This window comes from Trematomus bernacchii, unplaced genomic scaffold (genome assembly GCF_902827165.1).
Source record: "Trematomus bernacchii unplaced genomic scaffold, fTreBer1.1, whole genome shotgun sequence".
NCBI classification, from domain to species: Eukaryota; Metazoa; Chordata; class Actinopteri; order Perciformes; family Nototheniidae; genus Trematomus; species Trematomus bernacchii.
The window spans coordinates 2,358,690-2,385,504 of NW_022987733.1; the positions used below are offsets into that span (position 1 = coordinate 2,358,690).

General features: G+C 38.8%; 1 protein-coding gene across 2 annotated transcripts; it reads right to left on the bottom strand.

Moving 5' to 3' along the window:
* Positions 1-201: 201 nt before the first annotated feature.
* rhbg (Rh family, B glycoprotein) lies at positions 202-26,815 on the bottom strand. 2 transcript variants are annotated; one of them, XM_034145867.1, is made up of 10 exons: positions 26,460-26,815; positions 17,426-17,612; positions 13,574-13,724; positions 13,330-13,477; positions 11,921-12,087; positions 7,191-7,328; positions 6,260-6,393; positions 3,442-3,563; positions 2,770-2,843; positions 202-1,115 (listed from the first exon to the last, which is right to left on the bottom strand). In XM_034145867.1, exons 1-10 carry the CDS (start codon positions 26,638-26,640, stop codon positions 1,038-1,040), a joined length of 1,380 nt encoding a protein of 459 aa, XP_034001758.1. In that variant the 5' UTR covers positions 26,641-26,815; the 3' UTR covers positions 202-1,037. The 2 variants fall into 2 exon arrangements, with proteins under 2 accessions (XP_034001758.1, XP_034001759.1); XM_034145868.1 differs by lacking the exon at positions 26,460-26,815 and adding an exon at positions 25,632-25,663.

Below are 26,815 nucleotides of genomic sequence, written 5' to 3' on the forward strand. Positions count from 1 at the left end.
ATTGATGAATTAGTTATTTATTTGTAAATTATTTCTGTAAATATTGTGATTTCTGGTGATAATTGACTCATGATTTTGATTTGTCCCCCCCCCCCCTCCTCATATTACAATATATACTTTACTGTTTAATGAGACACATCACACTTGAACTGTTTATTTTACCAAATCTACGACGGCCAAAATTAAAAACCTATTGCTTTCTTTATTTTGTATTTCATATCTTTATTATAACACACAATTACAATAAAAAACGGCACACAACTGAACCAACAGTGACATTTATAATCTAACTAAACATAGACAGTTTAATAGGAGAAATAAAAAATCGCAGAAGAATCCCGAACCTAAAACATTAGGAGGAAATACAAAAAAATATATATATATCCACGCCTCTGATTTTAAATCCCATATTTAAAATACAAATATATATTTTTAAATGTAACCAATTTCCCCCAGGACTCTGTTTTGTAAAAAGGAAGACTCTGGATCTGAATGAGTTCGTCTTTGGTTTCAATTGACCGCTGAAATAAAATTGTGTTGCGAGTCTTGGCCTGGTTTTAGGGGACATTTAAACATCACCTCGCATCAAACACACAGACTCACAGCGCCCTCTGGTGGCCACAGCTGGCATTACTCATGATGTAAGGGCAAGGTATTTTATTTTTGCAAACAAAAGATGTGAGTTTTTACATGAACAGACATTTGGCCGCTGACATGAACACGTTGCATTTTCACTTTTAACTTTTAACAACCTAAAGGGTGTGATACTCAAGTGCTAGGATGTTAAAACCTCAGTGTGTGTGTGTGTGTGTGTGTGTGTGTGTGTGTGTGTGTGTGTGTGTGTGTCTGTGTCTGTGTGTGTAGCATTTATGAGTGCATGAGCAATGAATGCGTGTAAGTGCTGTACACAAACGTACAGTATGAGCACCGAGGGAATCGTAAAACAAGCACATTCATCGTCATGTCGTCCTGCACGTATGCTCCTGTGTGTGTGTGTGTGTGTGTGTGTGTGTGTGTGTGTGTGTGTGTGTGTGTGTCTAATTGTTGAGCTTCTCAGTCTCCGTGGTCCTCACAGCAGTCAGCTGACCGTCGTGAGCCTCCTCCTCTCCGGGCACCTGAAACAAATAAAATAATATTACAAAAAAATGATATATGTATAGTAAACTAATATTATAATAATAATTATATCCATCTATTATAAAATATCCCTAATTTTCCAGATTAAATGCAGTTTGATTGTTGCTTTTAAAAGTGTAAATCACTTTCTTCCTCTGGTTCTATCCCATGTATCTTCTCGTGGTGCTGTCTGCACATCTCAATACTTCTCAGGGTGAATCTGAAGAGCTGCATCCACAGAAGGGTCTTTATTTTCCACTATTACATTTTAATGATTTTTTAAAATGCAATTATTTTGTAACAAAATGCCTCTTTTTAGTGAGATTATAAAAAACAAAGTAAGATACAAATTCATGAATCTAACATTATATATTTTCATGTGCACTCATATACCTGCGCTCACACCTGCAGAAAACAAAAGCAGGGTGATGATGCACGGTGCATTGTGGGTAACATTAAATGACGTCAGCCCAATGTGAGAAGCAGGAGGGAATCTGTTCCTGTGATAAATCTGATTACATTACGGTGTGTGTGTGTGTGTGTGTGTGTGTGTGTGTGTGTGTGTGTGTGTGTGTGGTGAGTTTGCTCCCCCTGGTGGTCAGACATGATACTGTCACAGTTTCTCTTTTTATTTTAAATCCTGCTACGCCATCTGGTGGTCACATTTAACGCTACACCCTTCGACTAGAGATAATGCTTCAGGTACTTCAAGATCAAATAACACGCCTAATTGTGAAATATCTTGAAGGTGAAGCTTCATTTAAAATGTAAGATTTATTTAATAATTGTCCTTTTATGTCTTTTCTGCTGAAATAAATGATGTCCTGACAAGAGGTCTAATCAGGAAGTGAAAACAGCTGTTCAGGCTCTCTCTAAGAAACCCCGAAGGAAACGTAATACAAGAATAAAGTGACAAAAGGAAATATAATTATATTGCTTAGTTATTTCCAGAAAATATTGGCAGGATATCGTTCAGAAACTACCAGAGGCGGGGAGAAGTACTCAGATCGTGTACTTGAGTAAAAGTAGAAGTACTCAGATCTTGTACTTGAGTAAAAGTAGAAGTACTCAGATCTTGTACTTGAGTAAAAGTAGAAGTACTCAGATCTTGTACTTGAGTAAAAGTAGAAGTACTCAGATATTGTACTTGAGTAAAAGTAGAAGTACCAGAGTGTAGGAATACTCTGTTACAGTAAAAGTCCTGCATTCAAAATGTTCCTCAAGTAAAAGTAGAAAAGTATTATCATCAAAATATAGTGAAAGTAGCGACAGTAAAAGTAGTCATTGTGCAGATTGGTCCATTTCAGAATAATATATATGATATGTTTTATAATGATTGATCATGAAAGTGTTCTCAAAGCTGGTAAAGGTGCAGCTAGTTTGAATGACTTTGTATACTGCAGGGTAGCTTGTGGATTTACTCCAGGTGGAACTAAAGTCTGATTTAACACTTGATTATATTTCACATCATTCATCCACATCTGTGAAGGAACTAAATGTATTCAATACATGTAGTGGAGGAAAAGTACACCATGTACCTCTGAACTGTAGAGGAGTACTAGTATCTCAAAGTTGTACTTAAGTGCAGTACTTGAGTAAATGTACTTAGTTTCTTTACTTCTCTGAAACCACAGATTGCTTTAAAGACCTCACCTCCCAGTAGATGCTGTCCTCGTAGCAGATGGCGTCAGAAGGAGCGCCGAACACAGGAAGCTTCAGAATAAAACCTGAAACGAGAAACCGTGTCACTTTAATTTCTCGTGATGACCCTCTGATGTACACTAAAGAAATTTGAATGTATATTCTTTAATGAGGTACTGTGTCGAAGCATTTACGTTACTTAAAATAATAACTACATTAGTTTTGATAGTTAAAGAAGTATGATGTATTTGACAGCACGTCACAGATTTGATTTCAATGTGGTGTCATGATTGAGGTATTGAGAAGCTTTCCAAACAACTGTTATATGAAATCTTCTCAAAAAAAACTTTAAACCACATTCAGCCTTTTTTTTAATCAAAATCACAACCAGACAAATTGTGTTCTCATTCATTTGGTAACAGTGGCTTGATTTTAGAATGAAATGAAATTAATTAAAAACATAAAATAAAAATACTTAACATAATATAATGAATAAAATGTCATGAATTAGGGTAAAAAAACGTTAAATTGAATTAAATTAAAAGCCTAAAGTTAAATAATGTATTAAATACAATTAAATGAATAAAAATCATTAAAATGAATTAAATTAAAAAAATATATAAATAAATACAAATAAAATAAAATCATAACATTTTTAATCGTCCATTCAAATGAGACACCCACCAACGATGAGCCCCCCCAGCAGGGCGATGCCCAGAGTGACAGCGAGGGAGATGGCCTGCCGGACGCCCTGATAGGACGCCCCGATCTCTCCACTCGCCACGTCAGGGAACACATCGGCCATTCTGAAAACACACAAACAACAGATTTAAAGGTCCCCTATTATACTGTTTCTCATCAATATATCACAGGTCTCAGATATATACAGAGCCTGTCTCTGATTGGCTGAAACACCAAACAGATCATTGCAGCATTACCCATAATCCCCTCTGTTTCAGCCCTGTTTCCAAAGTGCTGATTCTCTCTCTGTTACTTCAGATGAAAATAAGGAGCCCCTCCCCACGCCCCTCTGAGAGAGATTTGGTTACAAAGAACTCAATGGTGCTCTAGGAGGAGATTCAGGTGATAAGGTGTGGGGGGGGGGGGGTTACCTTGGTTGGTGATTGGCTAATGGTTACACAAGACAAAACATCGTTATGACATCATAAAGTGGCCAAAATCTGATCAGCTCATTTTCAGACAGGTTTTTATATAAGAAGAGGGGACACATGTTGATGTAGAAGAGACATGAAGAAGAGGGGACACATGTTGATGTAGAAGAGACATGAAGAAGAGGGGACACATGTTGATGTAGAAGAGACATGAAGAAGAGGGGACACATGTTGATGTAGAAGAGACATGAAGAAGAGGGGACACATGTTGATGTAGAAGAGACATGAAGAAGAGGGGACACATGTTGATGTAGAGGAGACATGAAGAAGAGGGGACACATGTTGATGTAGAAGAGACATGAAGAAGAGGGGACACATGTTGATGTAGAAGAGATATGTGTCCCCTCTGTGTAAAGAGAGAGTCTCTTTCCACAGAGGGGACACATGTTGATGTAGAAGAGACATGTGTCCCCTCTGTGTAAAGAGAGAGTCTCTTTCCACAGAGGGGACACATGTTGATGTAGAAGAGACATGTGTCCCCTCTGTGTAAAGAGAGAGTCTCTTTCCACAGAGGGGACACATGTTGATGTAGAGGAGACATGGAGAAGTGGATTTTGCATAATAGGCTAATAGGCTTCCCACTAATTGACTTTTAACAATTAGAGGGAAACACATCGACAGGAATCCATCTTCACATTCAAGATGGTAAAATCTGAAGTAAAAATGTAAAATCCCAATTTGGAAATGTTACTTAAGTAAAAGTAAGAAAGTGAAATGTAGTTGAAGTGATCATTTAAAAGTAACCAATGCAGAAATATCTAAAATACATTTTTGGGAAAATGCACAAAAAACTCCAAATGATTCAAAATAAATATGAATTTAGTTAAATGTTTATAGACGCTAATTGATTAATCGACTAAGCTGTTCTTGTATAAACTGTTAAACAAGTTCAACTGACAATCTTAACTTGTTGCTGTAGCTGTAAGAAAAATAAAGTTGGCTAACATTTGCAATATATCCCGTCTAATGGTAGTGGAGTAAAAGTATTTAGTAGTGCAAAAGATATTACTCAAGTAAAGTATAAGTACTTCAAAATAACTAATACTCTGGTACAAGTAGAAGTCCTGCATTAGAAATGTCTCTTCAGTTAAAGTAGGTAACACAATATAGTATACAAAATAAATTCAATTAAACTGTTAAATGAAGGTTTATGGATGAACATTTGATATGATGTCTTACAAACATAAGCCATCATATCAAATGTTCTAAACACATTTTTTTCAATGCAAAATTACCTAAAAACGTACAATATTTCCCAGTGAATTGTAGTGAAGTAGTTCCATAAAGTGGCATTAACTACTTAAAATGTGCACTTTACATTACATTTCATTTGGCTGACACGCTGAAGATACAAACTCAAGAAGTACTTTCGCTTCCAGTACTCCAAAGTACTTAAATACTTGAGTAAACGTTCCACCGCTGCTTGTGATATTAGGCTGCTCATATTTAACATTTAACATCAGAGTGATCAGTGATCTGTAGATTCACCGTCTGCTCGCAGGTCTTTACACGCTCTGTCAGGTATTCGGCCCCGAGGTAAACTGAGACCTGTCAGCGCAGTCGAGGCGATACGATCGGTGACTGAATACTGTCCTGCAGACAAACCCTCACACTGATTCTCTCTTTCAAACTAAAGACATGTGGACATTCAGGACTAACCACTGTCGAGTTAAGGCTTGTTGCACTTTACATTCTCACGTGGCAAAAGCAATCATAGTTAATCCCTGTGAGCAAATATTTACAACAGAGCAGACACTGAGTCACTTTTTATATTTTGATCTCTCTGTCTGTACACACAAACTGAACGATTGACAATACAGTTTCATATAGGAACACACACCTACACAGATTAGTGTGAATAAGAAGAAGTCCTATTTAATATGCAACATTTCCTTTGGGATATAATTTGTTGAATTTTGTAATTGTATCATCCCGCATTTTGACCATGAGTAGTGTTGAGACCATTGGAAATAGAATTGACAAGATATCAATTATTACCTCTACTGTGGACAATTTGTCAATCTGTCCAATCCAGATGAGCCAATCTTCAAAATAGACCCACAATGCATCAAAATCCTCCCACAGAGCGTGCAGATATTGGCCTTTTCTGGTTAAAACTGCCATATTTGATCCTCGGCCAAGCCATTTAAAAAAAACTAATGTCCATATTGGCTATAATGCTAATTAATGCAATTTACCAATTGTGCAAATTGCCCAACATATGCAAGTGAGAATCCGGCAGTTTCTACGTGCTTGGGGTCCTCAACATTTCTGGACTTTAGCAGCTTGAAACTAGACGATAAGTGTTTTAAACAAACTAAATGTTTTACCCTTTTCCATAAACGTCTGTAGTTGCCACGGCAGCGGTCACCGCTCCCACGATGGCTCCCAGGACGCCGGGCATGCCGTGCAGATTGTGAACCCCACAGGTGTCCTGGATCTTCAGCTTCTCCTCCAGGATGGGCTGAAGAAGAAGAAGATGATGATGATGAAGAAGAAAGAGAATTTAAAGATCTCCTATCATGCTATTTTTAGGCATATATCATGGGTCAGATATATAAAAAAAAAAAAAAATTAAAAACATATCTATGGATTATGGACACTTCAAGGATTATTTCTGAAACAGTATGGAGCTCAAACTTGTTTTCTCTCTCAGGTTTACCACAAGGTGAGTTCCTTTTTATTTCCTGCTTCTTTACACATACCCTCTCCAGTACAGGTTAGCTCTGAGGGTTAGCGATGCTTGCTAATGTAAACAAAGACCATATTACGTCCAAAACACGTCTCATTGTTTCTGACAGCAACGTTTCTGATAGGCCCGTGGGTGTAAAGCCCGCCCACATTTCAGATATTACGTCATATCCGACGCAAATCTGGATCAGCTCCGTTTAGAGATGTGGGTACGGAGGAAAAGAGAGAGGGTTTCATTTTCTGACACTTTGTGAGTTCCCTGACACGCCGGGGACACAAATTGATGTATAAAGGACATTAAAAAGTGCATTCTGCATGATAGGAGACCTTTAACATAGAAGAAAAGAAAGTCTCTTTTTCATGCTTTTTTCTCTACTTCAAATGTATCAGTATCATTCAATTAGATTCAAAGGTTTTATTGTCATATGCACGTAAGCTACAGTGTAGAAATGGCAATGAAATCCTTCTGACCTGAGCTCCTCCAACCATGCATCATATATATAAAAAAATCGGCAGTAATACAAAAAAAGAAAAGAAAGGCTTGATGATTAAATGCTGAGTCATGCTTACCGTGAGGAACTTGAATCCCAGCACAGAGATGATGCCGGCCAGGAAGCCGACGATCATGGATCCGTACGGCGTTAGCATCATCTCTCCGGCTGTTCCTGCTGCCACACCGCCGGCCAGCGCAGCGTTCTGGATGTGGACCTAAAGAGGAGAAAAAATTGTTTAACTTGTGATGTTCCAATTTTCTTTATTGTTTTCAGCATTTCGCAGATGCAGAGGAGGTTTGTATACAGTCAAGTAAGAGCAAGATACACTTTAATCCTGAAATTCACTGTCTTGCACTGCACCTGAAACTACTGTTGAGTAGATTGAAACCTTATTGAAATCATGAAATTGTATTTTTATTATAGGATATATTTAATAGTGATGGGAATTACGGCTCTTTGAAGGGAGCCGGATCTTATGGTTCAGTTCCTTTCCGAGAGCCTTTGAAAAGAGATGTTTTTTTTTAAGGGGGCACGGTTACTATAGGTTTATCTACGAAATAATCACCAGGATAATGATTGACTGTATTGCAAGACCTAATGTCAATAACCTGCATTGTAAACATTACACAAGGTGGCGCCATATCCATGTAATTCATGTCAGTGAATTTACTACTTTGAATTTACCCTCTGTAATCAGAGGCACTCCTGCCTAAACCTAACCAATCAGAGTAGGGGCAGGTCTTCACAGAATGCGCTTGGGGAACAACATCAAGCTTTTTCACTGTTCACGTAAAGGCGAGTGGATTCATGGCAGGCAGTGAACCAACGATAAAAAGAACGGCTCTCACCAAGTACGACTCGGTTCCCTTCGTTCGTACCAAAGAGCCGTTCAAAAGAATTGGATCGTTCGCCAACGTAACATCCCTAATATTTAGTTTATTTGTTCATAGTGTCGTGGACCGTCCCCATTGATCAGCTTTCACAAAAAACAGTAAATGGGGCAGCTTTAGCCAACATTGCTTTTTTCCAGCTGTTGTCCCCTGCCAGATGATAATGGACACCCACATATGATATATAGCAACTTTAAATGTAACCGCATAATCTTGACGTTTGAAGACTTTAATAAATACTGAACATGATGCATGCATATTTCTCCCATCAATAATGAACACATGGCTGTGTAGAAGATGCTTTAAACATAATATAAACCTTAAGGTTGGGATACAAAATATACAGAAAATATAATTGAACAGTTACCTGACTATAAAAGAGTATAACTAAATATTTGCGAGGCATATTAAGGATCTGGGATTCTAGATATTACGTTATGTAATCGAGCCTTGACTGAGCCTCTTAGCAGCTCAAAACACCAAAGATTACAGACTGGATCACTGCCACTGTCGGCTTAAAGCTCACAGCGTGAATAAACAATGAACTTTTGCCAACTTTAGATATTTAAAAGCTAGTATATCTAAAGCTAGCTTACACTTTAAGATTCTCAATTCAAAACTAGAGCATGTTTATGATGGAGAGATTGCTTCCTTATGGGTCTCAACACGGTAACGGATGATAGACCAGCTAGCAGCTAACATTGCTATTAGCACAAATAATAGCAACAGGGTACCAAAGCTAACAGTATTAACATGGGGTGGAGGGCCGAACTGAAAGGTGGCAGATCTGCTTCGGTGATATTATCAACGGTAACCTAACCACCAAGGGTTTTATTGATGGGACGTCTGGATCTGAAGTTATCAGAGAAACAAGCTGAGCTAACGTTAGCTGCAGCCAAACAGTGTGCTGGGAGAAACTCCGATTTTCAACGTGACCCTGCTTTATTCACAGCTTTTACTGATTAATTTCAGAGAGTAAGAGACAGTAAACAAACCTCCTTAAACATCAACACAGAAGGAATCCTATCAGGGAAAAGCTAAAGGCAACAACCTAAATGCCATATGTTGTAAGCGTCTTTGAGTGTCTAGAAAAGCGCTATAAGTGTAATTATTATATGAGCGTGGTGTCGAGCAGCGGCCTTTAGCTAGCGACACATGCACAAACTGCAGGAATGGCTAAACCACAGAGTGAGTGTGACTTCATTCTCTGCTAACACACACATTGCTCTATTGTATCTTTACTCAGCATGCAGTTGTTTGCTGCTACATTTGTGGGGAGAAGCTTTAAATCCTGCATACATGAGTTGAAATGTGAAAATATGTTGCACTTCTGAACTCAACTGAATCACAGACGGGAGTGTTCGGGAGTGTCCGAGCTTCAACAAACCAAACACATCTGGGATTCAGCTTCAATAGTCATGATGATAAGAGGTAAGAGAATCTAAAACATGAAGCGCAGACCTCCCTCCACAAGCTGCTTAAAAGTAATCAACACATACTTAGTTAGCTATGATAGCATGTTAGCCTAGATTACCCTACGCGGCGGGAGAATGGAAATATGTTTTTTGCACATAAATTCTAGTAAGGAAAGAAATAAACACTCCAAAAACAATTAAATTATATAAAAAACAATGTGTTATGTATTCAATATATAATTTGTTTTGCTTCTATGCAATCCCGTGCACCACATTTGAATGTTATTGAACCTGAGAATTAAGTATTCTACTTTTCAGATGTTTTTTTGGTCCTGATCACTAGATATTGAGCTCAGGAAGGCACTTTAAATGTTCGGCAAAAGTGAGCGATATGCACAGCTGTAGAAGGAGCAAGCTACACGGTATGTCCACTCCCTTGTCCATTATGCTTCTTCGGTTTGATCACTATCAGCACAGGAATGTCCCATCTTGAAATCAGAAAGATTAACTGTTCCCAGCTGCGTTCCTGAACATGTGATTCAACCACGACTTACATTTTTTGGGGGGGTGGGTATGTGTTTTCAGGTGACACATCCATCAGCTTTTATCTTTTGAGTCACTCAGTCATGAAGTACAAACTACGATAAGATCCACCCAGCTGACAGGAATTCAAGATTTAGCTAAACTAGTTCTTTCTCCAGAGACTTTTGTCTTTTGTCTTTACTTAAGCACTGGTTAAAGCAAGAGTCCGTCCTTTTACCCGCTGCCAGGCTGTTTCATCTTCTACCTCTAAAAAGGGCGATTCTTTGGCTATTTTCAGAGATGGCGAAAGTACACACATCCTTTACTCAAGTAGAAGTACAGATACTCGTGTTCAAAAAGTACTGACTAAACTTCTTCACTCAAGTAAAAGTAAAGAGGCTTTGAAATGTACTTCAGTAAAAAGTACCCATAACTAGCAGCTGTTTCAAAGAGTACCTGACCTCCCTTTATATGAATAGAACAATAATGTCATTGTTAGCTAATGAATGTTTCCATGCTGAACAACGGCAACATGACAACGTTTTCATTGGTCCCTCTTCTTTAGAGAAGACCAGGAAATGATGGATACACGGATCGTGTTCAAATCAATAGGCACGCAATGACTCTAAATAATAATGATCACGCCACCAAACACACATTCAAACTAAAGGAACCAGCCTGTTTGGGAAATGTGAGAAGTAGAAAGTACAGGTATTTGTGTTCAACATGTAAGAAGTAGAAAGTACAGGTATTTGTGTTCAAAATGTAAGAAGTAGAGAGTACAGGTATTTGTGTTCAAAATGTAAGAAGTAGAAAGTACAGGTATTTGTGTTCAAAATGTAAGAAGTAGAGAGTACAGGTATTTGTGTTCAAAATGTAAGAAGTAGAGAGTACAGGTATTTGTGTTCAAAATGTAAGAAGTAGAAAGTACAGGTATTTGTGTTCAACATGTAAGAAGTAGAAAGTACAGGTATTTGTGTTCAAAATGTAAGAAGTAGAAAGTACAGGTATTTGTGTTCAACATGTAAGAAGTAGAAAGTACAGGTATTTGTGTTCAAAATGTAAGAAGTAGAAAGTACAGGTATTTGTGTTCAAAATGTAAGAAGTAGAAAGTACAGGTATTTGTGTTCAAAATGTAAGAAGTAGAGAGTACAGGTATTTGTGTTCAAAATGTAAGAAGTAGAGAGTACAGGTATTTGTGTTCAAAATGTAAGAAGTAGAAAGTACAGGTATTTGTGTTCAACATGTAAGAAGTAGAAAGTACAGGTATTTGTGTTCAAAATGTAAGAAGTAGAAAGTACAGGTATTTGTGTTCAACATGTAAGAAGTAGAAAGTACAGGTATTTGTGTTCAAAATGTAAGAAGTAGAAAGTACAGGTATTTGTGTTCAACATGTAAGAAGTAGAAAGTACAGGTATTTGGGTTCAAAATGTAAGAAGTAGAAAGTACAGGTATTTGTGTTCAACATGTAAGAAGAAGAAAGTACAGGTATTTGTGTTCAACATGTAAGAAGAAGAAAGTACAGGTTGTTGTGTTCAAAATGTAAGAAGAAGAAAGTACAGGTATTTGTGTTCAACATGTAAGAAGTAGAAAGTACAGGTATTTGTGTTCAACATGTAAGAAGAAGAAAGTACAGGTATTTGTGTTCAACATGTAAGAAGAAGAAAGTACAGGTATTTGTGTTCAAAATGTAAGAAGAAGAAAGTACAGGTATTTGTGTTCAACATGTAAGAAGTAGAAAGTACAGGTATTTGTGTTCAAAATGTAACAAGTAGAAAGTACAGGTATTTGTGTTCAAAATGTAAGAAGTCAAAGTAAAAAGTCGTCAGAAAAATAAGTACTGGAGTAAAGTACTGATACCAGAAACATGTACTTAAGTACAGTAGCGAAGTATTTGTACTCCACTACTTCCCACCTCTGGCGATTTGAACTTATTTTTGGCACCACCGTTAATTGATGTGATGATAATGTGTCCTCACCATATCAAGCTTTCCGTCGTGTGCAGTGAGGGCGGACATGCCGTATGTGGCCATGGTGCAGGCGGCCAGGGAGTAGTAAGTGTTCATGGCTGTGCGATGCTGGTCGTCTCCGTGAGCCGTGACTGCAGAGTTGAAGCTAGGCCAGTACATCCACAGGAAGATGGTACCTGAGAAATAAAAGCAGTAAGGACAGCATTCAGTTGGTTAATTGGAGATCTTAAAGCTTCATTGGGCAATTCAACCAATGAGTCGTAACTGCTAACGGCATGTTTTTACAGTGATGTATTAGACCTGGATGTTAACCAAAAGGTAAGAGAAGATACAAGTCAAGATGCTTCTAAGAGACAGAAGTTCAATACTTCAACTTGTGTGTCAGTTCAAAGCTTTGATCAAGACCCAATTTATGTAATTCCAGTTAAAGGGGATAAGATCAAGAACACCAGTTTTCTTGAGTTAGTTTTTGTACTACTATTGTTTTTGCAAGAACAAAGACAAGTACCATTGCTTAAAGGCTGCTTTTAGACTGACCATGCCAACCCAATGTTATGAAATAATGACTAAAATAATTGACAAAGTACAACACAACAAGGTCGGCTGCTTGCTGATTGAATCTAGGAAGCATTATAACTTTTCAGGTAAGGAGGACGACGAAACCCAAATGAAAGCCCGGTTAAAATAACTGGATGGCCTACCTGCCTGTCAGCCTTCCATCTGTGCACAAACTTATCTCGTGCCCTCATTGGTCATGTGCGCGTTCGTGTGTGTTGGAGGAGGGGCTCTATAAGGAAGTGGCAGATTTTCTCCGGTTGTATATTTTCAAATTCTAGCGATCTCGAGCTGGTTTCTCAAACTTACCTACCCTACCTTTAAGTACAGTTTCTCTTTAGTAAAAACTTATTTTTTGTTTAAACAAATCACTGAATTTCAGAGCAATTTCCTTCTGAATCCAATATATTGTGGAGGAAAAGCATTGCTGGATGGATTTCAATGAGTTTCAAGGTGACCACACCTGACAACCTGACACCTGATTTGTGTTAAAATCAGTTGGACATTTTACATTCCTTAGCAAGACAGAGTAGGAACCACTAGATGGCAGCACAAGAAGAATTTTAGATACAAATAAAAGTATTCTTGTCTACAGAGAACAATAAAAGCCAGCTTGAGTAGCTTGAACAGCTTGAACTGTTATTTTGTTTATATTGATTGTTGTGTTTTTTTATCTTAACGTGTGCATATGTGTAAATGTGTCTGTTGATCATGTATATAGGATATACATATTTTATACATTTTTATACATATCTGTATATTGTATAATTTTATATTCGGGATTGTTGGAAACGTCATTTCTATCTCTCTGTCTGAGTAAGATTAAAGTTGACTTTGACTGTGACTTTTGAATAGATGTTTACCGATCATGGCGAACAGGTCCGAGTGGTACACCGAGCTGTTCCTGTGTTTGCTCTTATCCAGGTTTGGCCGGTACAGGACTCGGGTCACCATAAGGCCGAAGTAAGCTCCAAACGTGTGGATCGTCATGGAGCCTCCGGCATCCTTGGCCTAAAAGAAAGTAAGCCAAAGCATAGGAAATTAGACATATTGGAAGAATAAAGATACATATGTTGTACAATCTTTCAGTGAGTTTTTGCAACTCACCCCCAGAGCGGAAAGCAGGATGAACTCATTGACAGCAAACAGTGTGACCTCGAACATCGCCATGACCAGCAGCTGGATCGGGCTGGTTTTACCCAGAACCGCTCCAAATGAGATGAGCACAGCCCCAGTGCAGAAATCAGCATTGATCATACTGAAAGAAAAACAGTTAAATAATAGACATTACTACAGGATCTTGTGGGCATGGACAACACGATATGATATCTAATGTTCTGTCTGAGGTGTTCAATTCAATAGCTATTTATGAAGTATTGTTTAAGTCTGGCCGGGCCCAAACATTTCATTCCACTTGATTCAACAACTTTTGAAGAGGTCCTATCCTGCTTTCTAGGGTTTTCCCCTTTCCTGTTGTGTGTTATATAGGTTTTTGTGCATGGAAATGGTCAGCAAATGCTAAAATCTCAAAGATACCTCCAGAGGGAGTGCCAGTGGCGAGCCGTGACTTTTATACCTAGGCCCTCTGACCCCCACACATTCCCTCGAAAAAAAAAAGTTATTACGTCATAGCGTATACTTCAGCGGAATATCAAAACAACGGCCCGGGGTGCAAAACGCATCTACCACACAAAACAACACCTGTAAATAACCAAATTTGTGTTCTTTGAAATTGAAAAGGATATTGCATTGTGTTTGTTACTTTCGTTGCAGTTGTATGTCTTAAAGGGGACCGATCATGCAAAATGCACTTTGTGATGTATTTTATACATAAATATGTGTCCCCGGTGTGTCGGGGAACTCACGCAGCATCAGAAAATAAAACCCTCTCTCTTTTCCTCCGTACCCAAATCTTTTAAAAAACAGGGGTACAACGAGCAGATACAGATTTGCTGCCGATCTGACGTCAAATCGGCAGCGGACCCACAGAAAATTGCTATCAGAAACAATGCCTGACGTCTTTTGGACGTAATCTCGTCTTTGTTTATATTAGCAAGCCTCGCTAACACTCAGAGCTAACCTGTACTGTAGAGCAGTGGTTCTCAAACTTTTTTCAATAATGTACCCCCTTTGAAAAAATAATTCAGCCAAGTACCCCCTGATCAGCGCAAAAACAATTTGTTAGGGACAAAATGCCTATATAAAGAGGTACAGTACAGCCTTGCACCATCAGTGTCTGATTTGTTAAAACAACAACATTGTAACTGAGAAACACTTAAATGCTACATTTCAAATGTTTACAATCCATCACTAAATTCATGGCAAACCAATTTTACCATCATGCAATAACACTAAGACGACATTAGTTGCATTGAACTGATCTTTTTAATAAGTTGTACTTACAATTTAGTGAGAAACATGGGCTTGTGCTTCACTGAGGATCATGAGGCAAACTGCAGTTATTACACTTCGCATTTTAAAATATGTGTAACTCTGTTAATATAAAACCCACACTGCTCAAACTTCGTTACTTTTCCTAAAATGTGTATATTTATTCATTTATTTATTTTGGGGCGTGGGGAATGAAGAGGAAAAAAGATATGAGTATTTTATGAGCATGGGATTTTGACCCCTCATATAAACATAAGCCTATGCATAATGCTGCGCTATACTTTGCGGCCACACGCTGTTGCCAAGCAACGCTTATTGTTTAGGTCCTTTGATAAACAGGCAGTCATATATTTAACTAGAACTAGCTAGATCTGATAGATTTGGACATAAACGGGAGGGAAGTATAACCGGATGCGAGAGAGAGATCAGAGATCATATCACTAAGAGTTAGACCTAACACACTTAGCTAGTTTATCTACTCTGGAACTAGCTAAACTAGTTATAAATATATGTATTCTTTACTGTCGGGTCACTTATTACAGGTTCAGCGAGCTATACGAGACTGACGGGCTGTGAGGAGAGGGAGAGGAAAAGAGAGCACCCCGTTTATTTTTCCCATTTTATTATGCAGAATTACTGTAAACTTTTGAATAAAGTAGTTAATCTACTATTAGTAGTTTGTTTAAATGCATTAATTATGTTTTTTTTTCATTAACATAAAATAAATCTCACGTACCCCCTGCAGTACTCCAACGTACCCCTAGGGGTCCGCACATGTGTTTAAAAAGCAGGAAATATAAAAAGGAACTCACCTTGTGATAAACCCGCAAGAGAAAAAGCATTTGAGGTCCATACTGTTTCAGAAATAATCCTTGATGTGGTTTAGAACAGGATGGCGTTTTATCACAGCAGAATTTAACTTTATCTCCGCTTTTTTTAAAGCTAAGGACCCAAAATCTGCGTTTCTCTAACAGGGCTGCAAAAGAGGGGTATGAGCAGTATGAGGCATGCAGAGTTCCCGTTAGCCGGTAATTACCGGACTTTGACCGGTAAAATATGCAATTCTAGTCAATTCTAATGTCTAACACTTAATGTGGAGAAAGAGATGTCCTGTATGGGTTGATTGTGCGTTGATCTGTTGGTAATGCCTCGGGGTTCCGGTGGGCATGTAAACAAATGCATAATGCTGCACTATACTTTGTGGCCTCACCCGGTTGCATAGCGACGCTTATTGTTTAGGTGTCTTTTAACAAGCAGGTAGTCATATCATTAGCTAGAACTAGCTAGATCTGATCGATATGGACATAAACGCGAGTGAAGTCTAATCTGACGGGAGAGAGAGATCAGCTGCTGCTGACGAGTCGACATGCAGCTCTGCATAATCACCTGCAGCGGTGAGCAGAACAAAACACACTTCAGGTTAGAAAATCACACGTAGCTATTTTAATTACCTCTCAAACTACCTAAACTAGTTATAGATATGTTTAGTTTTACTGTCGGGTCACTCATTACTGGATCCGCGAGCTGCATGATACTGACGGGCTGTCAGGAGAAGGAGAGAGCGCTCCGTTTATTATTCCCGCGTTTTTGTAAGTTACTGTACACTTTTGAATAATGTAGTTAATCTACTATAATTAGTTTAATATCGAATCATATCAATTTGTTTTAAAGCTCAATAAATAACAAAGAAGACCTTTGACTGGCACTTTTCTCATTTTGTCCGGAAGATTTCAACTTTAACGGACATGTTGACCGGCAAAAAAATATTCGAACGGGAACTCTGGAGGCATGGCTACAATGGGTGATCTGTTTGGGATTTTAAGCAAAAAACTTCACAGACATGTTTTGTATAGGTATGGCCCTACAATATAATTTTCCAATATAGCATAATAGGTCCACTTTAAGTGTAATTTGGCATGCTTTTATTTTGAAGGTGAGTTCACGCTGTTGACAGGAAGTTGTTGTTGCTATGGAAACAAGAAAAGCTTCACAGCGGGCGGAACTTGTCATAAAGTCCGCGATAATAAAACCCACCCATTTAGAGGGAAGATATGATTGGTCAATTGTACTGTCATTTGACATTACTCTCTCTATACTATAGCGGGCCCTCTGTGAATTTACAGCAGGACCACCAATCAGCTCCTGTCTTCACATCAACAGGCAGATTCAAAGGATTTATTTCTTTAGAAATGTTATTTTAAATACAATTAAATCAACTTATTTTGGTAAAACTAATGAAAAATATAACTAAAAAAATATTTTAAAAAAATATGTAAAAACATTCTTTAAAAAAAAAAATGTTTTTAAATATTATTTTGTAGAATATCTTAGGCCCTCAGAGAGGGCCTAGAGGGCCCTGACGGCTCGCCACTGGTCTATGCCTTTTATCTGCACTGTACCTTTGCTGTTGTAAATGTCCCTTATGTGGGACGAATAAAAGATTTCTAATTCTGATTCTCAAGACATCGATTTCTCTTGATATCCCATTGATGTTCAACATATTGGTTCTGTATGTATGTGTCAGCGGTCTGTATGTAGTGATGCATGTACAGTTTGGTTACCACGTACCTCTCCACCCCGATGTGGATCTTGCCTCCATGCATACCGTGGAAAAAGCCCTGCATGAGCGTGGCCCACTGCAGGGCGAAGGATGCGATAAGGAAGTTGAAGCCCACGCTGCTGAAGCCATAGCGCTGCAGGAAGGTCATAAGGAAGCCGAAGCCGATGAAGATCATCACGTGCACATCCTGGAAACCTGCACAATGTAGAAAACATCGGTTTAGATGATAAAAAGAATGATCGATTAACTTACTAAAAAAGTGGAGTGCCACAAGGCTCGATATGGGGCCCACTACTATTATCTTTTTTGTTTTCCCATCTTAAAAACATGCAAGCACAGCATTGATGTTGGTGCAATAATCAACTTTAGTGCTGCATGCCTATATGCATTATCTGTTAATCTGCCAATGACTTTCTTGTTTGATGGATTATAAAATCTAGAAATAGTGAGAAATGTGTGAGGAACGGCTGTTCACACTTTGCAGAAACCATAGGCAAAACTGCTTGTTTTCGGAAACAAGAAAAATATCATATCTTCCATTTTGACTGTAATGATTGATTGAATATAAAAAATGCTGCTGATTTATTTTCCGTCAATCATAAAAAAGATTAATTGACTAACCAATACACCTTTTGTTGACTGCAGAAAACGTAACTTGAAAACTCGATCGAAGCTAAACCATAAACTCTTCAACTATTCCCTCCTTTTCTGTTTTGATGATATTTAAATGTCCTTTTATACTAATTCTAATAAAAATCCATGTAGTAGAGTACCAAGAGCACTTCAGGATGCTAGTCATTTAGATTGACATAATATGTGCGTTCCTCAAAAGCCTCCATCAACAAAAACACCAGTTTACTGCCAACAACTGAGTCACTTGAGGGCTTTGTCATTGAAAGCAGCCTTTCTCTGTGATTGAGCACAGTTACATAAGCTCTGGTCAGCGGGGACCCCGGCCTGCACAATGCTCTTCCATCAGGACATTATTGTTTTGAAACCCAGAACCTAAACGTTATTATGAGACTCTATGAATCCATCTCGACTTCCAACCCAACTCATTATCTTGTTTCAAGCACTGCTTTCAAATTATCCCTTATTTGTACCACACACAATATTGCCCTGTGCAGTAGCTGCTGTCACCATGGGGACCATTCATTGGCATGGCTTGGTTGGAGGTGTTGCCAGTGTCCCCGTTAGCGATTTGTCCCAGATAAACTCTCTGATATTCAGGAGGACCCCACAAAATCAAACCAATAATAAGTTCTGTTGTGCCGAATTAGTGTCCTACTGTCAATTGAGTTCTGTTGAAGGGAAACTAATATTTCTTCCCAATTTATTTGATTACATTTGACCATTTTGAGGACGACAATTTTGAAAGATTTAAGTTTTCCTTCAACTTTTTAATGGAGTTCAACCAATATGGGGACTCGTAAACTCTCTATTGAAATCTTAGCTAAAGGGTTTATTATTAGGGTTTCTTTAAAGGGAAAGTTCACACAAAACACACAAAAAACAGCCAAATAATTCTGAAAATATCTGCATGGCTGGATATTCTTTAAAGTAGAGACACTACATACTGATATGCACCTGAACATCAGCAGGAGAGGACTCTTTAAAGTAGAGACACTACATACTGATATACACCTGAACATCAGCAGGAGAGGACTCTTTAAAGTAGAGACACTATATACTGATATACACCTGAACATCAGCAGGAGAGGACTCTTTAAAGTAGAGACACTACACACTGATATACACCTGAACATCAGCAGGAGAGGACTCTTTAAAGTAGAGACACTACATACTGATATACACCTGAACATCAGCAGGAGAGAACTCTTTAAAGACACTACATACTGATCATTTAATGCAGCAACTACAGCCACTTCTTTGACTTTTAATATTACAAATGTTCCCATTGATAATTGACGGTAAGCGTATTACCGGGTCCCATTGAGATAAAATCTCGACAAGCTCCTTCAAAGCCCTTTCGACCGCTTTGTTCACCTTCAGGAGATCTGTTGCCCATGAGGGTGACTTGTAAAGGAATATTATCAGTTCACATACCATCCTTATCTCACAGGAGCAGATAGGACAGACAATGCATTGACTATAAGACCGAGACACAGATTTACAAGCTGTCCTGCAGAACCTGTGTGTTTATGGTACACTTCTTTCCAGGCGTGCAGTAAGGATGGAGGTTGTGTATACACAGCACTCAAACATGAAGGTGAACTTCTGATTCAGCTCCCGTGACAGTTAAGGTGCCAGGTTAAAGATTATCAGCAGCCGTTAGAGCTAATGGACCTTTACTCTCTGCGATTATTTCTCTAACCTCAGGCAGTATAGGTTGATTCTGTGGGTTTTAAATAGTGCTGCAGAGACAACCTCCAGTGTGTTGTTCATGTTAGAAGTAAAAGCAAAAGTAGTATGATATCAAAAGAGTTCTGAGAATGGGATTGATTGTTAAGGAAGTAAAATGAAGGGCTTTGACGTAAGCAGATGCAGGTGTCCTGTCTTCTACAAACTGTCAGTATTGTTTGATTTTGATAGTAATCTTTCACTTGCATTGCCACATATTTAAACCGCCGAAACTTCTTTAAGTTGGAGAATTTCCACAAGGGAATTCCACCAAATCTAACGTTTAAATATAAAATTCTACAGTAACGCTACAGTGTCTTTGAGGCATTTTGCAGATGACGTTAAGCTTAATGGTAAAATATACAGTATATATATTGTTTAAAGAGGCAGAATAATGCTTTTTGTGGTTTTATATACGTTTTAGTGCATGTAAATGGTCTGCAAAGGCTAAAATCCCTGTGTTCCCTCCAGAGGGAGTTTCTCTCACAGCCCCCATCAGCAGGAGAGGACTCTTTAAAGTAGAGACACTACATACTGATATACACCTGAACATCAGCAGGAGAGGACTCTTTAAAGAAGAGACATTACATACTGATATACACCTGAACATCAGCAGGAGAGGACTCTTTAAAGTAGAGGCACTACATACTGATATACACCTGAACATCAGCAGGAGAGGACTCTTTAAAGTAGAGACACTACATACTGATATACACCTGAACATCAGCAGGAGAGGACTCTTTAAAGTAGAGACATTACATACTGATATACACCTGAACATCAGCAGGAGAGGACTCTTTAAAGTAGAGACACTACATACTGATATACACCTGAACATCAGCAGGAGAGGACTCTTTAAAGTAGAGACACTACATACTGATATACACCTGAACATCAGCAGGAGAGGACTCTTTAAAGTAGAGGCACTACATACTGATATACACCTGAACATCAGCAGGAGAGGACTCTTTAAAGTAGAGACTACATACTGATACACACCTGAACATCAGCAGGAGAGGACTCTTTAAAGTAGAGACACTACATACTGATATACACCTGAACATCAGCAGGAGAGGACTCTTTAAAGTAGAGACACTACATACTGATATACACCTGAACATCAGCAGGAGAGGACTCTTTAAAGTAGAGACACTACATACTGATATACACCTGAACACCAGCAGGAGAGGACTCTTTAAAGTAGAGACACTACATACTGATATACACCTGAACATCAGCAGGAGAGGACTCTTTAAAGTAGAGACACTACATACTGATATACACCTGAACATCAGCAGGAGAGGACTCTTTAAAGTAGAGACACTACATACTGATATACACCTGGACATCAGCAGGAGAGGACTCTTTAAAGTAGAGACACTACATACTGATATACACCTGAACATCAGCAGGAGAGGACTCTTTAAAGTAGAGACACTACATACTGATATACACCTGAACACCAGCAGGAGAGGACTCTTTAAAGTAGAGACACTACATACTGATATACACCTGAACATCAGCAGGAGAGGACTCTTTAAAGTAGAGACACTACATACTGATATACACCTGAACATCAGCAGGAGAGGACTCTTTAAAGTAGAGACACTACATACTGATATACACCTGGACATCAGCAGGAGAGGACTCTTTAAAGTAGAGACACTACATACTGATATACACCTGAATATCAGCAGGAGAGGACTCTTTAAAGTAGAGACACTACATACTGATATACACCTGAACATCAGCAGGAGAGGACTCTTTAAAGTAGAGACACTACATACTGATATACACCTGAACATCAGCAGGAGAGGACTCTTTAAAGTAGAGACACTACATACTGATATACACCTGGACATCAGCAGGAGAGGACTCTTTAAAGTAGAGACACTACATACTGATATACACCTGAATATCAGCAGGAGAGGACTCTTTAAAGTAGAGACACTACATACTGATATACACCTGAACATCAGCAGGAGAGGACTCTTTAAAGTAGAGACACTACATACTGATGTTTTATCTACACTGTCCCTTTGCCACTGCGATACATTTTAAATGTCCCCGCTTTATGACAAATAAAACATTTCTGAGTCTAAAAGAATTGGTCTGGAAATAGTCAAATGAAAGCAAAAATATTTTTCAACTGTTGTCCACCGGTGCAGGTGTTAAATGTCTCCCTGCAGGTGAGTTTCAGTTAAATGGCATACTTCACATCAGTGTCTGACAGAGAGACTTCATCAGGGTGAGCTGCCTGCAGGGGGAAGGCTGTTTGAGATTTCATTAAGAGTGGAAAAGCTTTCGTCTCTACATTCTCCTCATTTTCTGCTCTGCCCCGGGACACCTCCCCCCAACACCTGAGGGACGCCCAGGTAACCCCTGTGTCTGTGTGCTACTTGTTGGGACACACCCCCCTCCAACATGTGACTTTAGCTGGATTTTCTTTAAGGTGGAATTGTGGGGAAGTTAGTGTCTCTTTGCTAATCTGTTTATCTGCTATCTTGACATTTTTAATAAGATGTTTCCTTATTATGTTATAAAAAGACAAGTATGTAAGAAAGTAACACATTCTACTTCCTCCTCTCCTTTTTCTTGTCTCCTTTCTCTCCCTTTTCCCTCCTTTATGTATTTGTATTGTATTTGTTTATTGTTGTTTTTTGCTTTTTGTTATGTGTTAGTATTACTTATGGGTTTTTAATACTTTTAGTTTTGTACTTTGGTTATCCACTGGGAAAAAAGATAATAAAAAAGATAATCTGTGCTATTCAAATCCACAATGAAAGCAAAAAAAAAAAAAAAAAAGGATTAAATGATGTTATCCCCTAGAGATTTGTCTGACATTTGAAATGCAAAATCAAACACACGACTACATATTCACATCCTATAGTATATTCTATTTTAGGGAGTTCAAGTTATCTTTTTACTGAGTATTTAATGCTGAAACACGACTTTTAACTTTGTGTGCATGGTGTCAAAGGGTATCAAATGTGTAAAACCAACGACATACTCATCCCACTGCTATATATTAATATAGATTAAAGGGGACCTATCATGCAAAATGCACTTTTGTACGTCTTTTCTACATGAATATGTGTCCCCGGTGTTCCAGGGAACTCACCAAGTGTCAGAAAACACAACCCTCTCTATTTTCCTCCATACCCAAATCTCTAAAAAAGGGGCTGCAACGGATCTGTTAAAAACTGATCCAGATTTGAACACTGTCCTGACGTCAGGACGGTGGCGCTACGGCTATTGGGCCAACTCCACCAATCAGGAGGAGACAGCCACGGCCATTGCCGTTCGAAAGCGCTGGAGACGCTGTAGTACATATGCCAGGCCTGTAGATGGTGCTGTTCTCACAGAATCTGCCCTTGCTAAAAAAGAGCTAGAAATTGTCAAATTGAGCGAAATGAGGCATGGCTAAAATGCATGATCTGTTTGGTATTTTGAAAAAAAAAAAGTATAAATATGCCTTATATAGGTATGGTCCTACACTATATTATTCAAATATAGCATGATAGGTCCACTTTAAGGTTACTCAATGCAAAAACAACTTTCAATTGTGTGTGCATGGTGTCAAAGGGTATCAAATGTGTTTTACGAAGGCATTAATGAGCATCTGTAATCAGAGGCCTGTGTTTGAGAATAAAATGTTGTCTTCTACACCATCAATCCGTGTAAATGAGGAAATTAACGATCAATGGATCTTCCTCCAGCGGACCGGAAGACATTTCTATGAACTCGGAGAGAATGGGACGCGTCCAATTAGTGCAGCAGAGAGCTCTCATTCTCTTCACACAACAAAGTAAGTTGGGGTAGCATGCAGGAAGGAAATACTTACAGTTATTGAGATCACTTGGAGAGCATGTAGGAGAGGATAGGTGTTGTTAGAGACATATATTAAGCATTATTAGAAAGGCAAATGGGATTAGTCTCAATGGAAGAGTTCACACACACCTTTCTTTGGTGCAACCTTTGTATGTCATATATCCAATAATTACAGCTTCAGTTTTGCAGAAGTAACCATTGCATCACCTTTCTTAAAGGTGGGGTAGTGAAGTTTGATAAACCGGCTCGAGATACACTTTTTGTTATATTCCATGGAATGCTCTTAACATCCCGATAGCAATGAATATCTGAAGTGCTTTGACAAAAAATCCATAAAAAAAAGTCATCTGTGGAAGCCGTAGTACTGTAAAAAGCACGACCAATCATTTTAGCCGGCCCGGCTAAAATAACTGGATGGCCTACCTGCCTGTCAGCCTTCCATCTGTGCACAAACTTATCTCGTGCCCTCATTGGTCATGTGCGCGTTCGTGTGTGTTGGAGGAGGGGCTCTGTAAGGAAGTGGCAGTTGTGTATTTTCAAATTCTAGCGATCTCGAGCCGGTTTCTCAAACTTACTTACCCCACCTTTAAGCATTGTTGAATCATAACTTACACTGAAAGTAGTCTGGTGAATTCAGAATAATGACTTAATGTTACTGAAATGCAGCCTCTGAAACCAGGAGCAGACAACACTTTTTACAATAACACAATATCTCAAATCTGATGATACATATTGCTTTTCCAATGAATAACTGTCAGAAGTGGGATACGTATAGCCAAGCCCCTTCATTTCTAACTGAAAACCTTTTAAAAGTATTTGTTCAAGACATGCAATGTTGTCAAAGCTCTATAATTCACAAAAGACTGACACAATCTGGATTTATTTTCTTGTGAAAGCACCCATTTCTTTCAAGTTTGCAAAGATACTGTAGGAACAGTTCAAATTCAGACACACTTTAGCATTTACAAGGACAGATAGAGGAAAACATTCCTGCCCACTGCAATAACTCTCTATAACAAATCTCCTCTGGCTGGAAGAGAACTCTCTGCTACTGGACTTAAAACCACACTGTACATTCATATTTAATATTCCACTCCTTACATACTTATGTATATATAATATCCTTTTTTACTTCACAATGCCATGTCTTTTTATGCTGCTGCAACGCAAACATTTCCCAACTTGGGATCAATAAAGTACTTCTTATCTTATTATCTTATCTTAGTGTTGATGGAAGAGTTCGTACGGGGTTTGGAGGGACAAGTCAAAATGGTAAAGCTCGTGTTTAAAACTGCAGCCGCACAAAACGTGGGTTCACATTGCGGTGAATTTACGTACAAATTTCAACCCGTTTTTTTACACAATTTTCCCAATTTCTCCAAAAAACGAATCCTATCTGTGAATATTTCATATATCCCTCTTTCATTAATTTCTTATTTTAAAAGTTTACTTAACTGTATATCATTTTAATTGTATCTTTAAAGGTGGGGTAGGTAAGTTTGAGAAACCGGCTCGAGATACACTTTTTGTTATATTCCATGGAATGCTCTTAACATCCCGATAGCAATGAATATCTGAAGTGCTTTGACAAAACATCCATAAAAAAAAAATATCATCTGTGGAAGCCGTAGTACTGTAAAAAGCACGACCAATCATCTGAGCCGGCCCGGCTAAAATAACTGGATGGCCTACCTGCCTGTCAGCCTTCCATCTGTGCACAAACTTATCTCGTGCCCTCATTGGTCATGTGCGCGTTCGTGTGTGTTGGAGGAGGGGCTCTGTAAGGAAGTGGCAGATTTTCTCCGGTTGTGTATTTTCAAATTCTAGCGCACTCGAGCCGGTTTCTCCAAAATTACCTACCCCACCTTTAATCTTGTGTGAATCTGTGCTGTCCTGTTTTTCAATCTTAACCTGTTGCTGTTTGAACCACTGAATTTCCCCACAGGGATTCATAAAGTTCCATCTTATCTTTTCTTATTCAGAGCATTTGACCCCTGACCCTCCTGTCCCCGGGACACTCACTCGGGTACCGGTAGTAGAAGTCTGGCGAATTCAGACAAATACTTAATGTTACTGAAATGCAGCCTCTGAAACCAGGATTCACTTTTTACAATAACACAATATCTCAAATCTGATGATACATATTGTTTCTCCAATGAATAACTGTCAGAAGTGGGATACGTATTGACAAGCCCCTTCATTTCTAACTAAAAACCTTTTTAAAAGTATTTTTTCAAGACATGCAATGGTGTCAAAGCTCTGTATTTCACTAAAAACATGTTAAAGCACCCATTTCTTTCCAGTTTGCAAAGTTACCGTAGTGATTAACAAACCTGCTGTTACTTAAATTCAGACACACTTTAGCATTCAGAGCTTTTGGAGAGGATAGGGGTTGTTTGAGACATATATTAAGTCAAATGGGATTAGTCTCAATGGCACATGGAGGAGTTCACACACACCTTTCTTTGGTGCAACCTTTGCATGTCATGTCATATCATGTCATGTCATATATCCAATAATTAAAGCTTCAGTTTTGCAGAAGTAGTCATTGCATCACCTTTCTTTAGCATTGTTGAATAATAAGTTGCTCCCACATGATGTTATTTTTGTTTTAAATCATGGCTTTTGCACTAAAGCCTCTGCATCAGTTACAGAAACGGTGGAAACACTGACCAAAAAAAGGTTATTCTTTACTTTTAATTAAAGAAAAGTCTGACTTTCTGTGTAGTATTTTGCTGGCTTTATTATCCCTGTCCTAAAGAACAAAGGTACATTTAAAAAGCATCATTGGACACACTTTAGCATTCAGAGCATTTGACCCCTGACCCTCCTGTCCCCCGGGACACTCACTCGGGTACCGGTAGTAGAAGTCGTTCTCGGACTCAGAAGTGTGGTTCCCGTTGTGCCATGCCGCGGCGTCCGTGTCGTGGTCGTACTGCACCAAGGTGGCGAAGAGGATGATGAGGATGATCTGCAGGATGAAGCAGATGATCGGCAGCTTCAGCCTCATGTTGGTGGCTACGTCCGTCATGTTGTCTTTCCCCGAGCAAAAGAGAGGCTGACTGAGGACGGGGGGGATTAAAGATCCAGCACAGCACAGAAAGTAGTTGCACACACTCTCTCTCTCTCTCTCTCTCACACACACACTCCCCGGGGTGCAGAGACAGGAGGCTGCTGTGTGTGTGTGTGTGTGTGTGTGGGTGTGT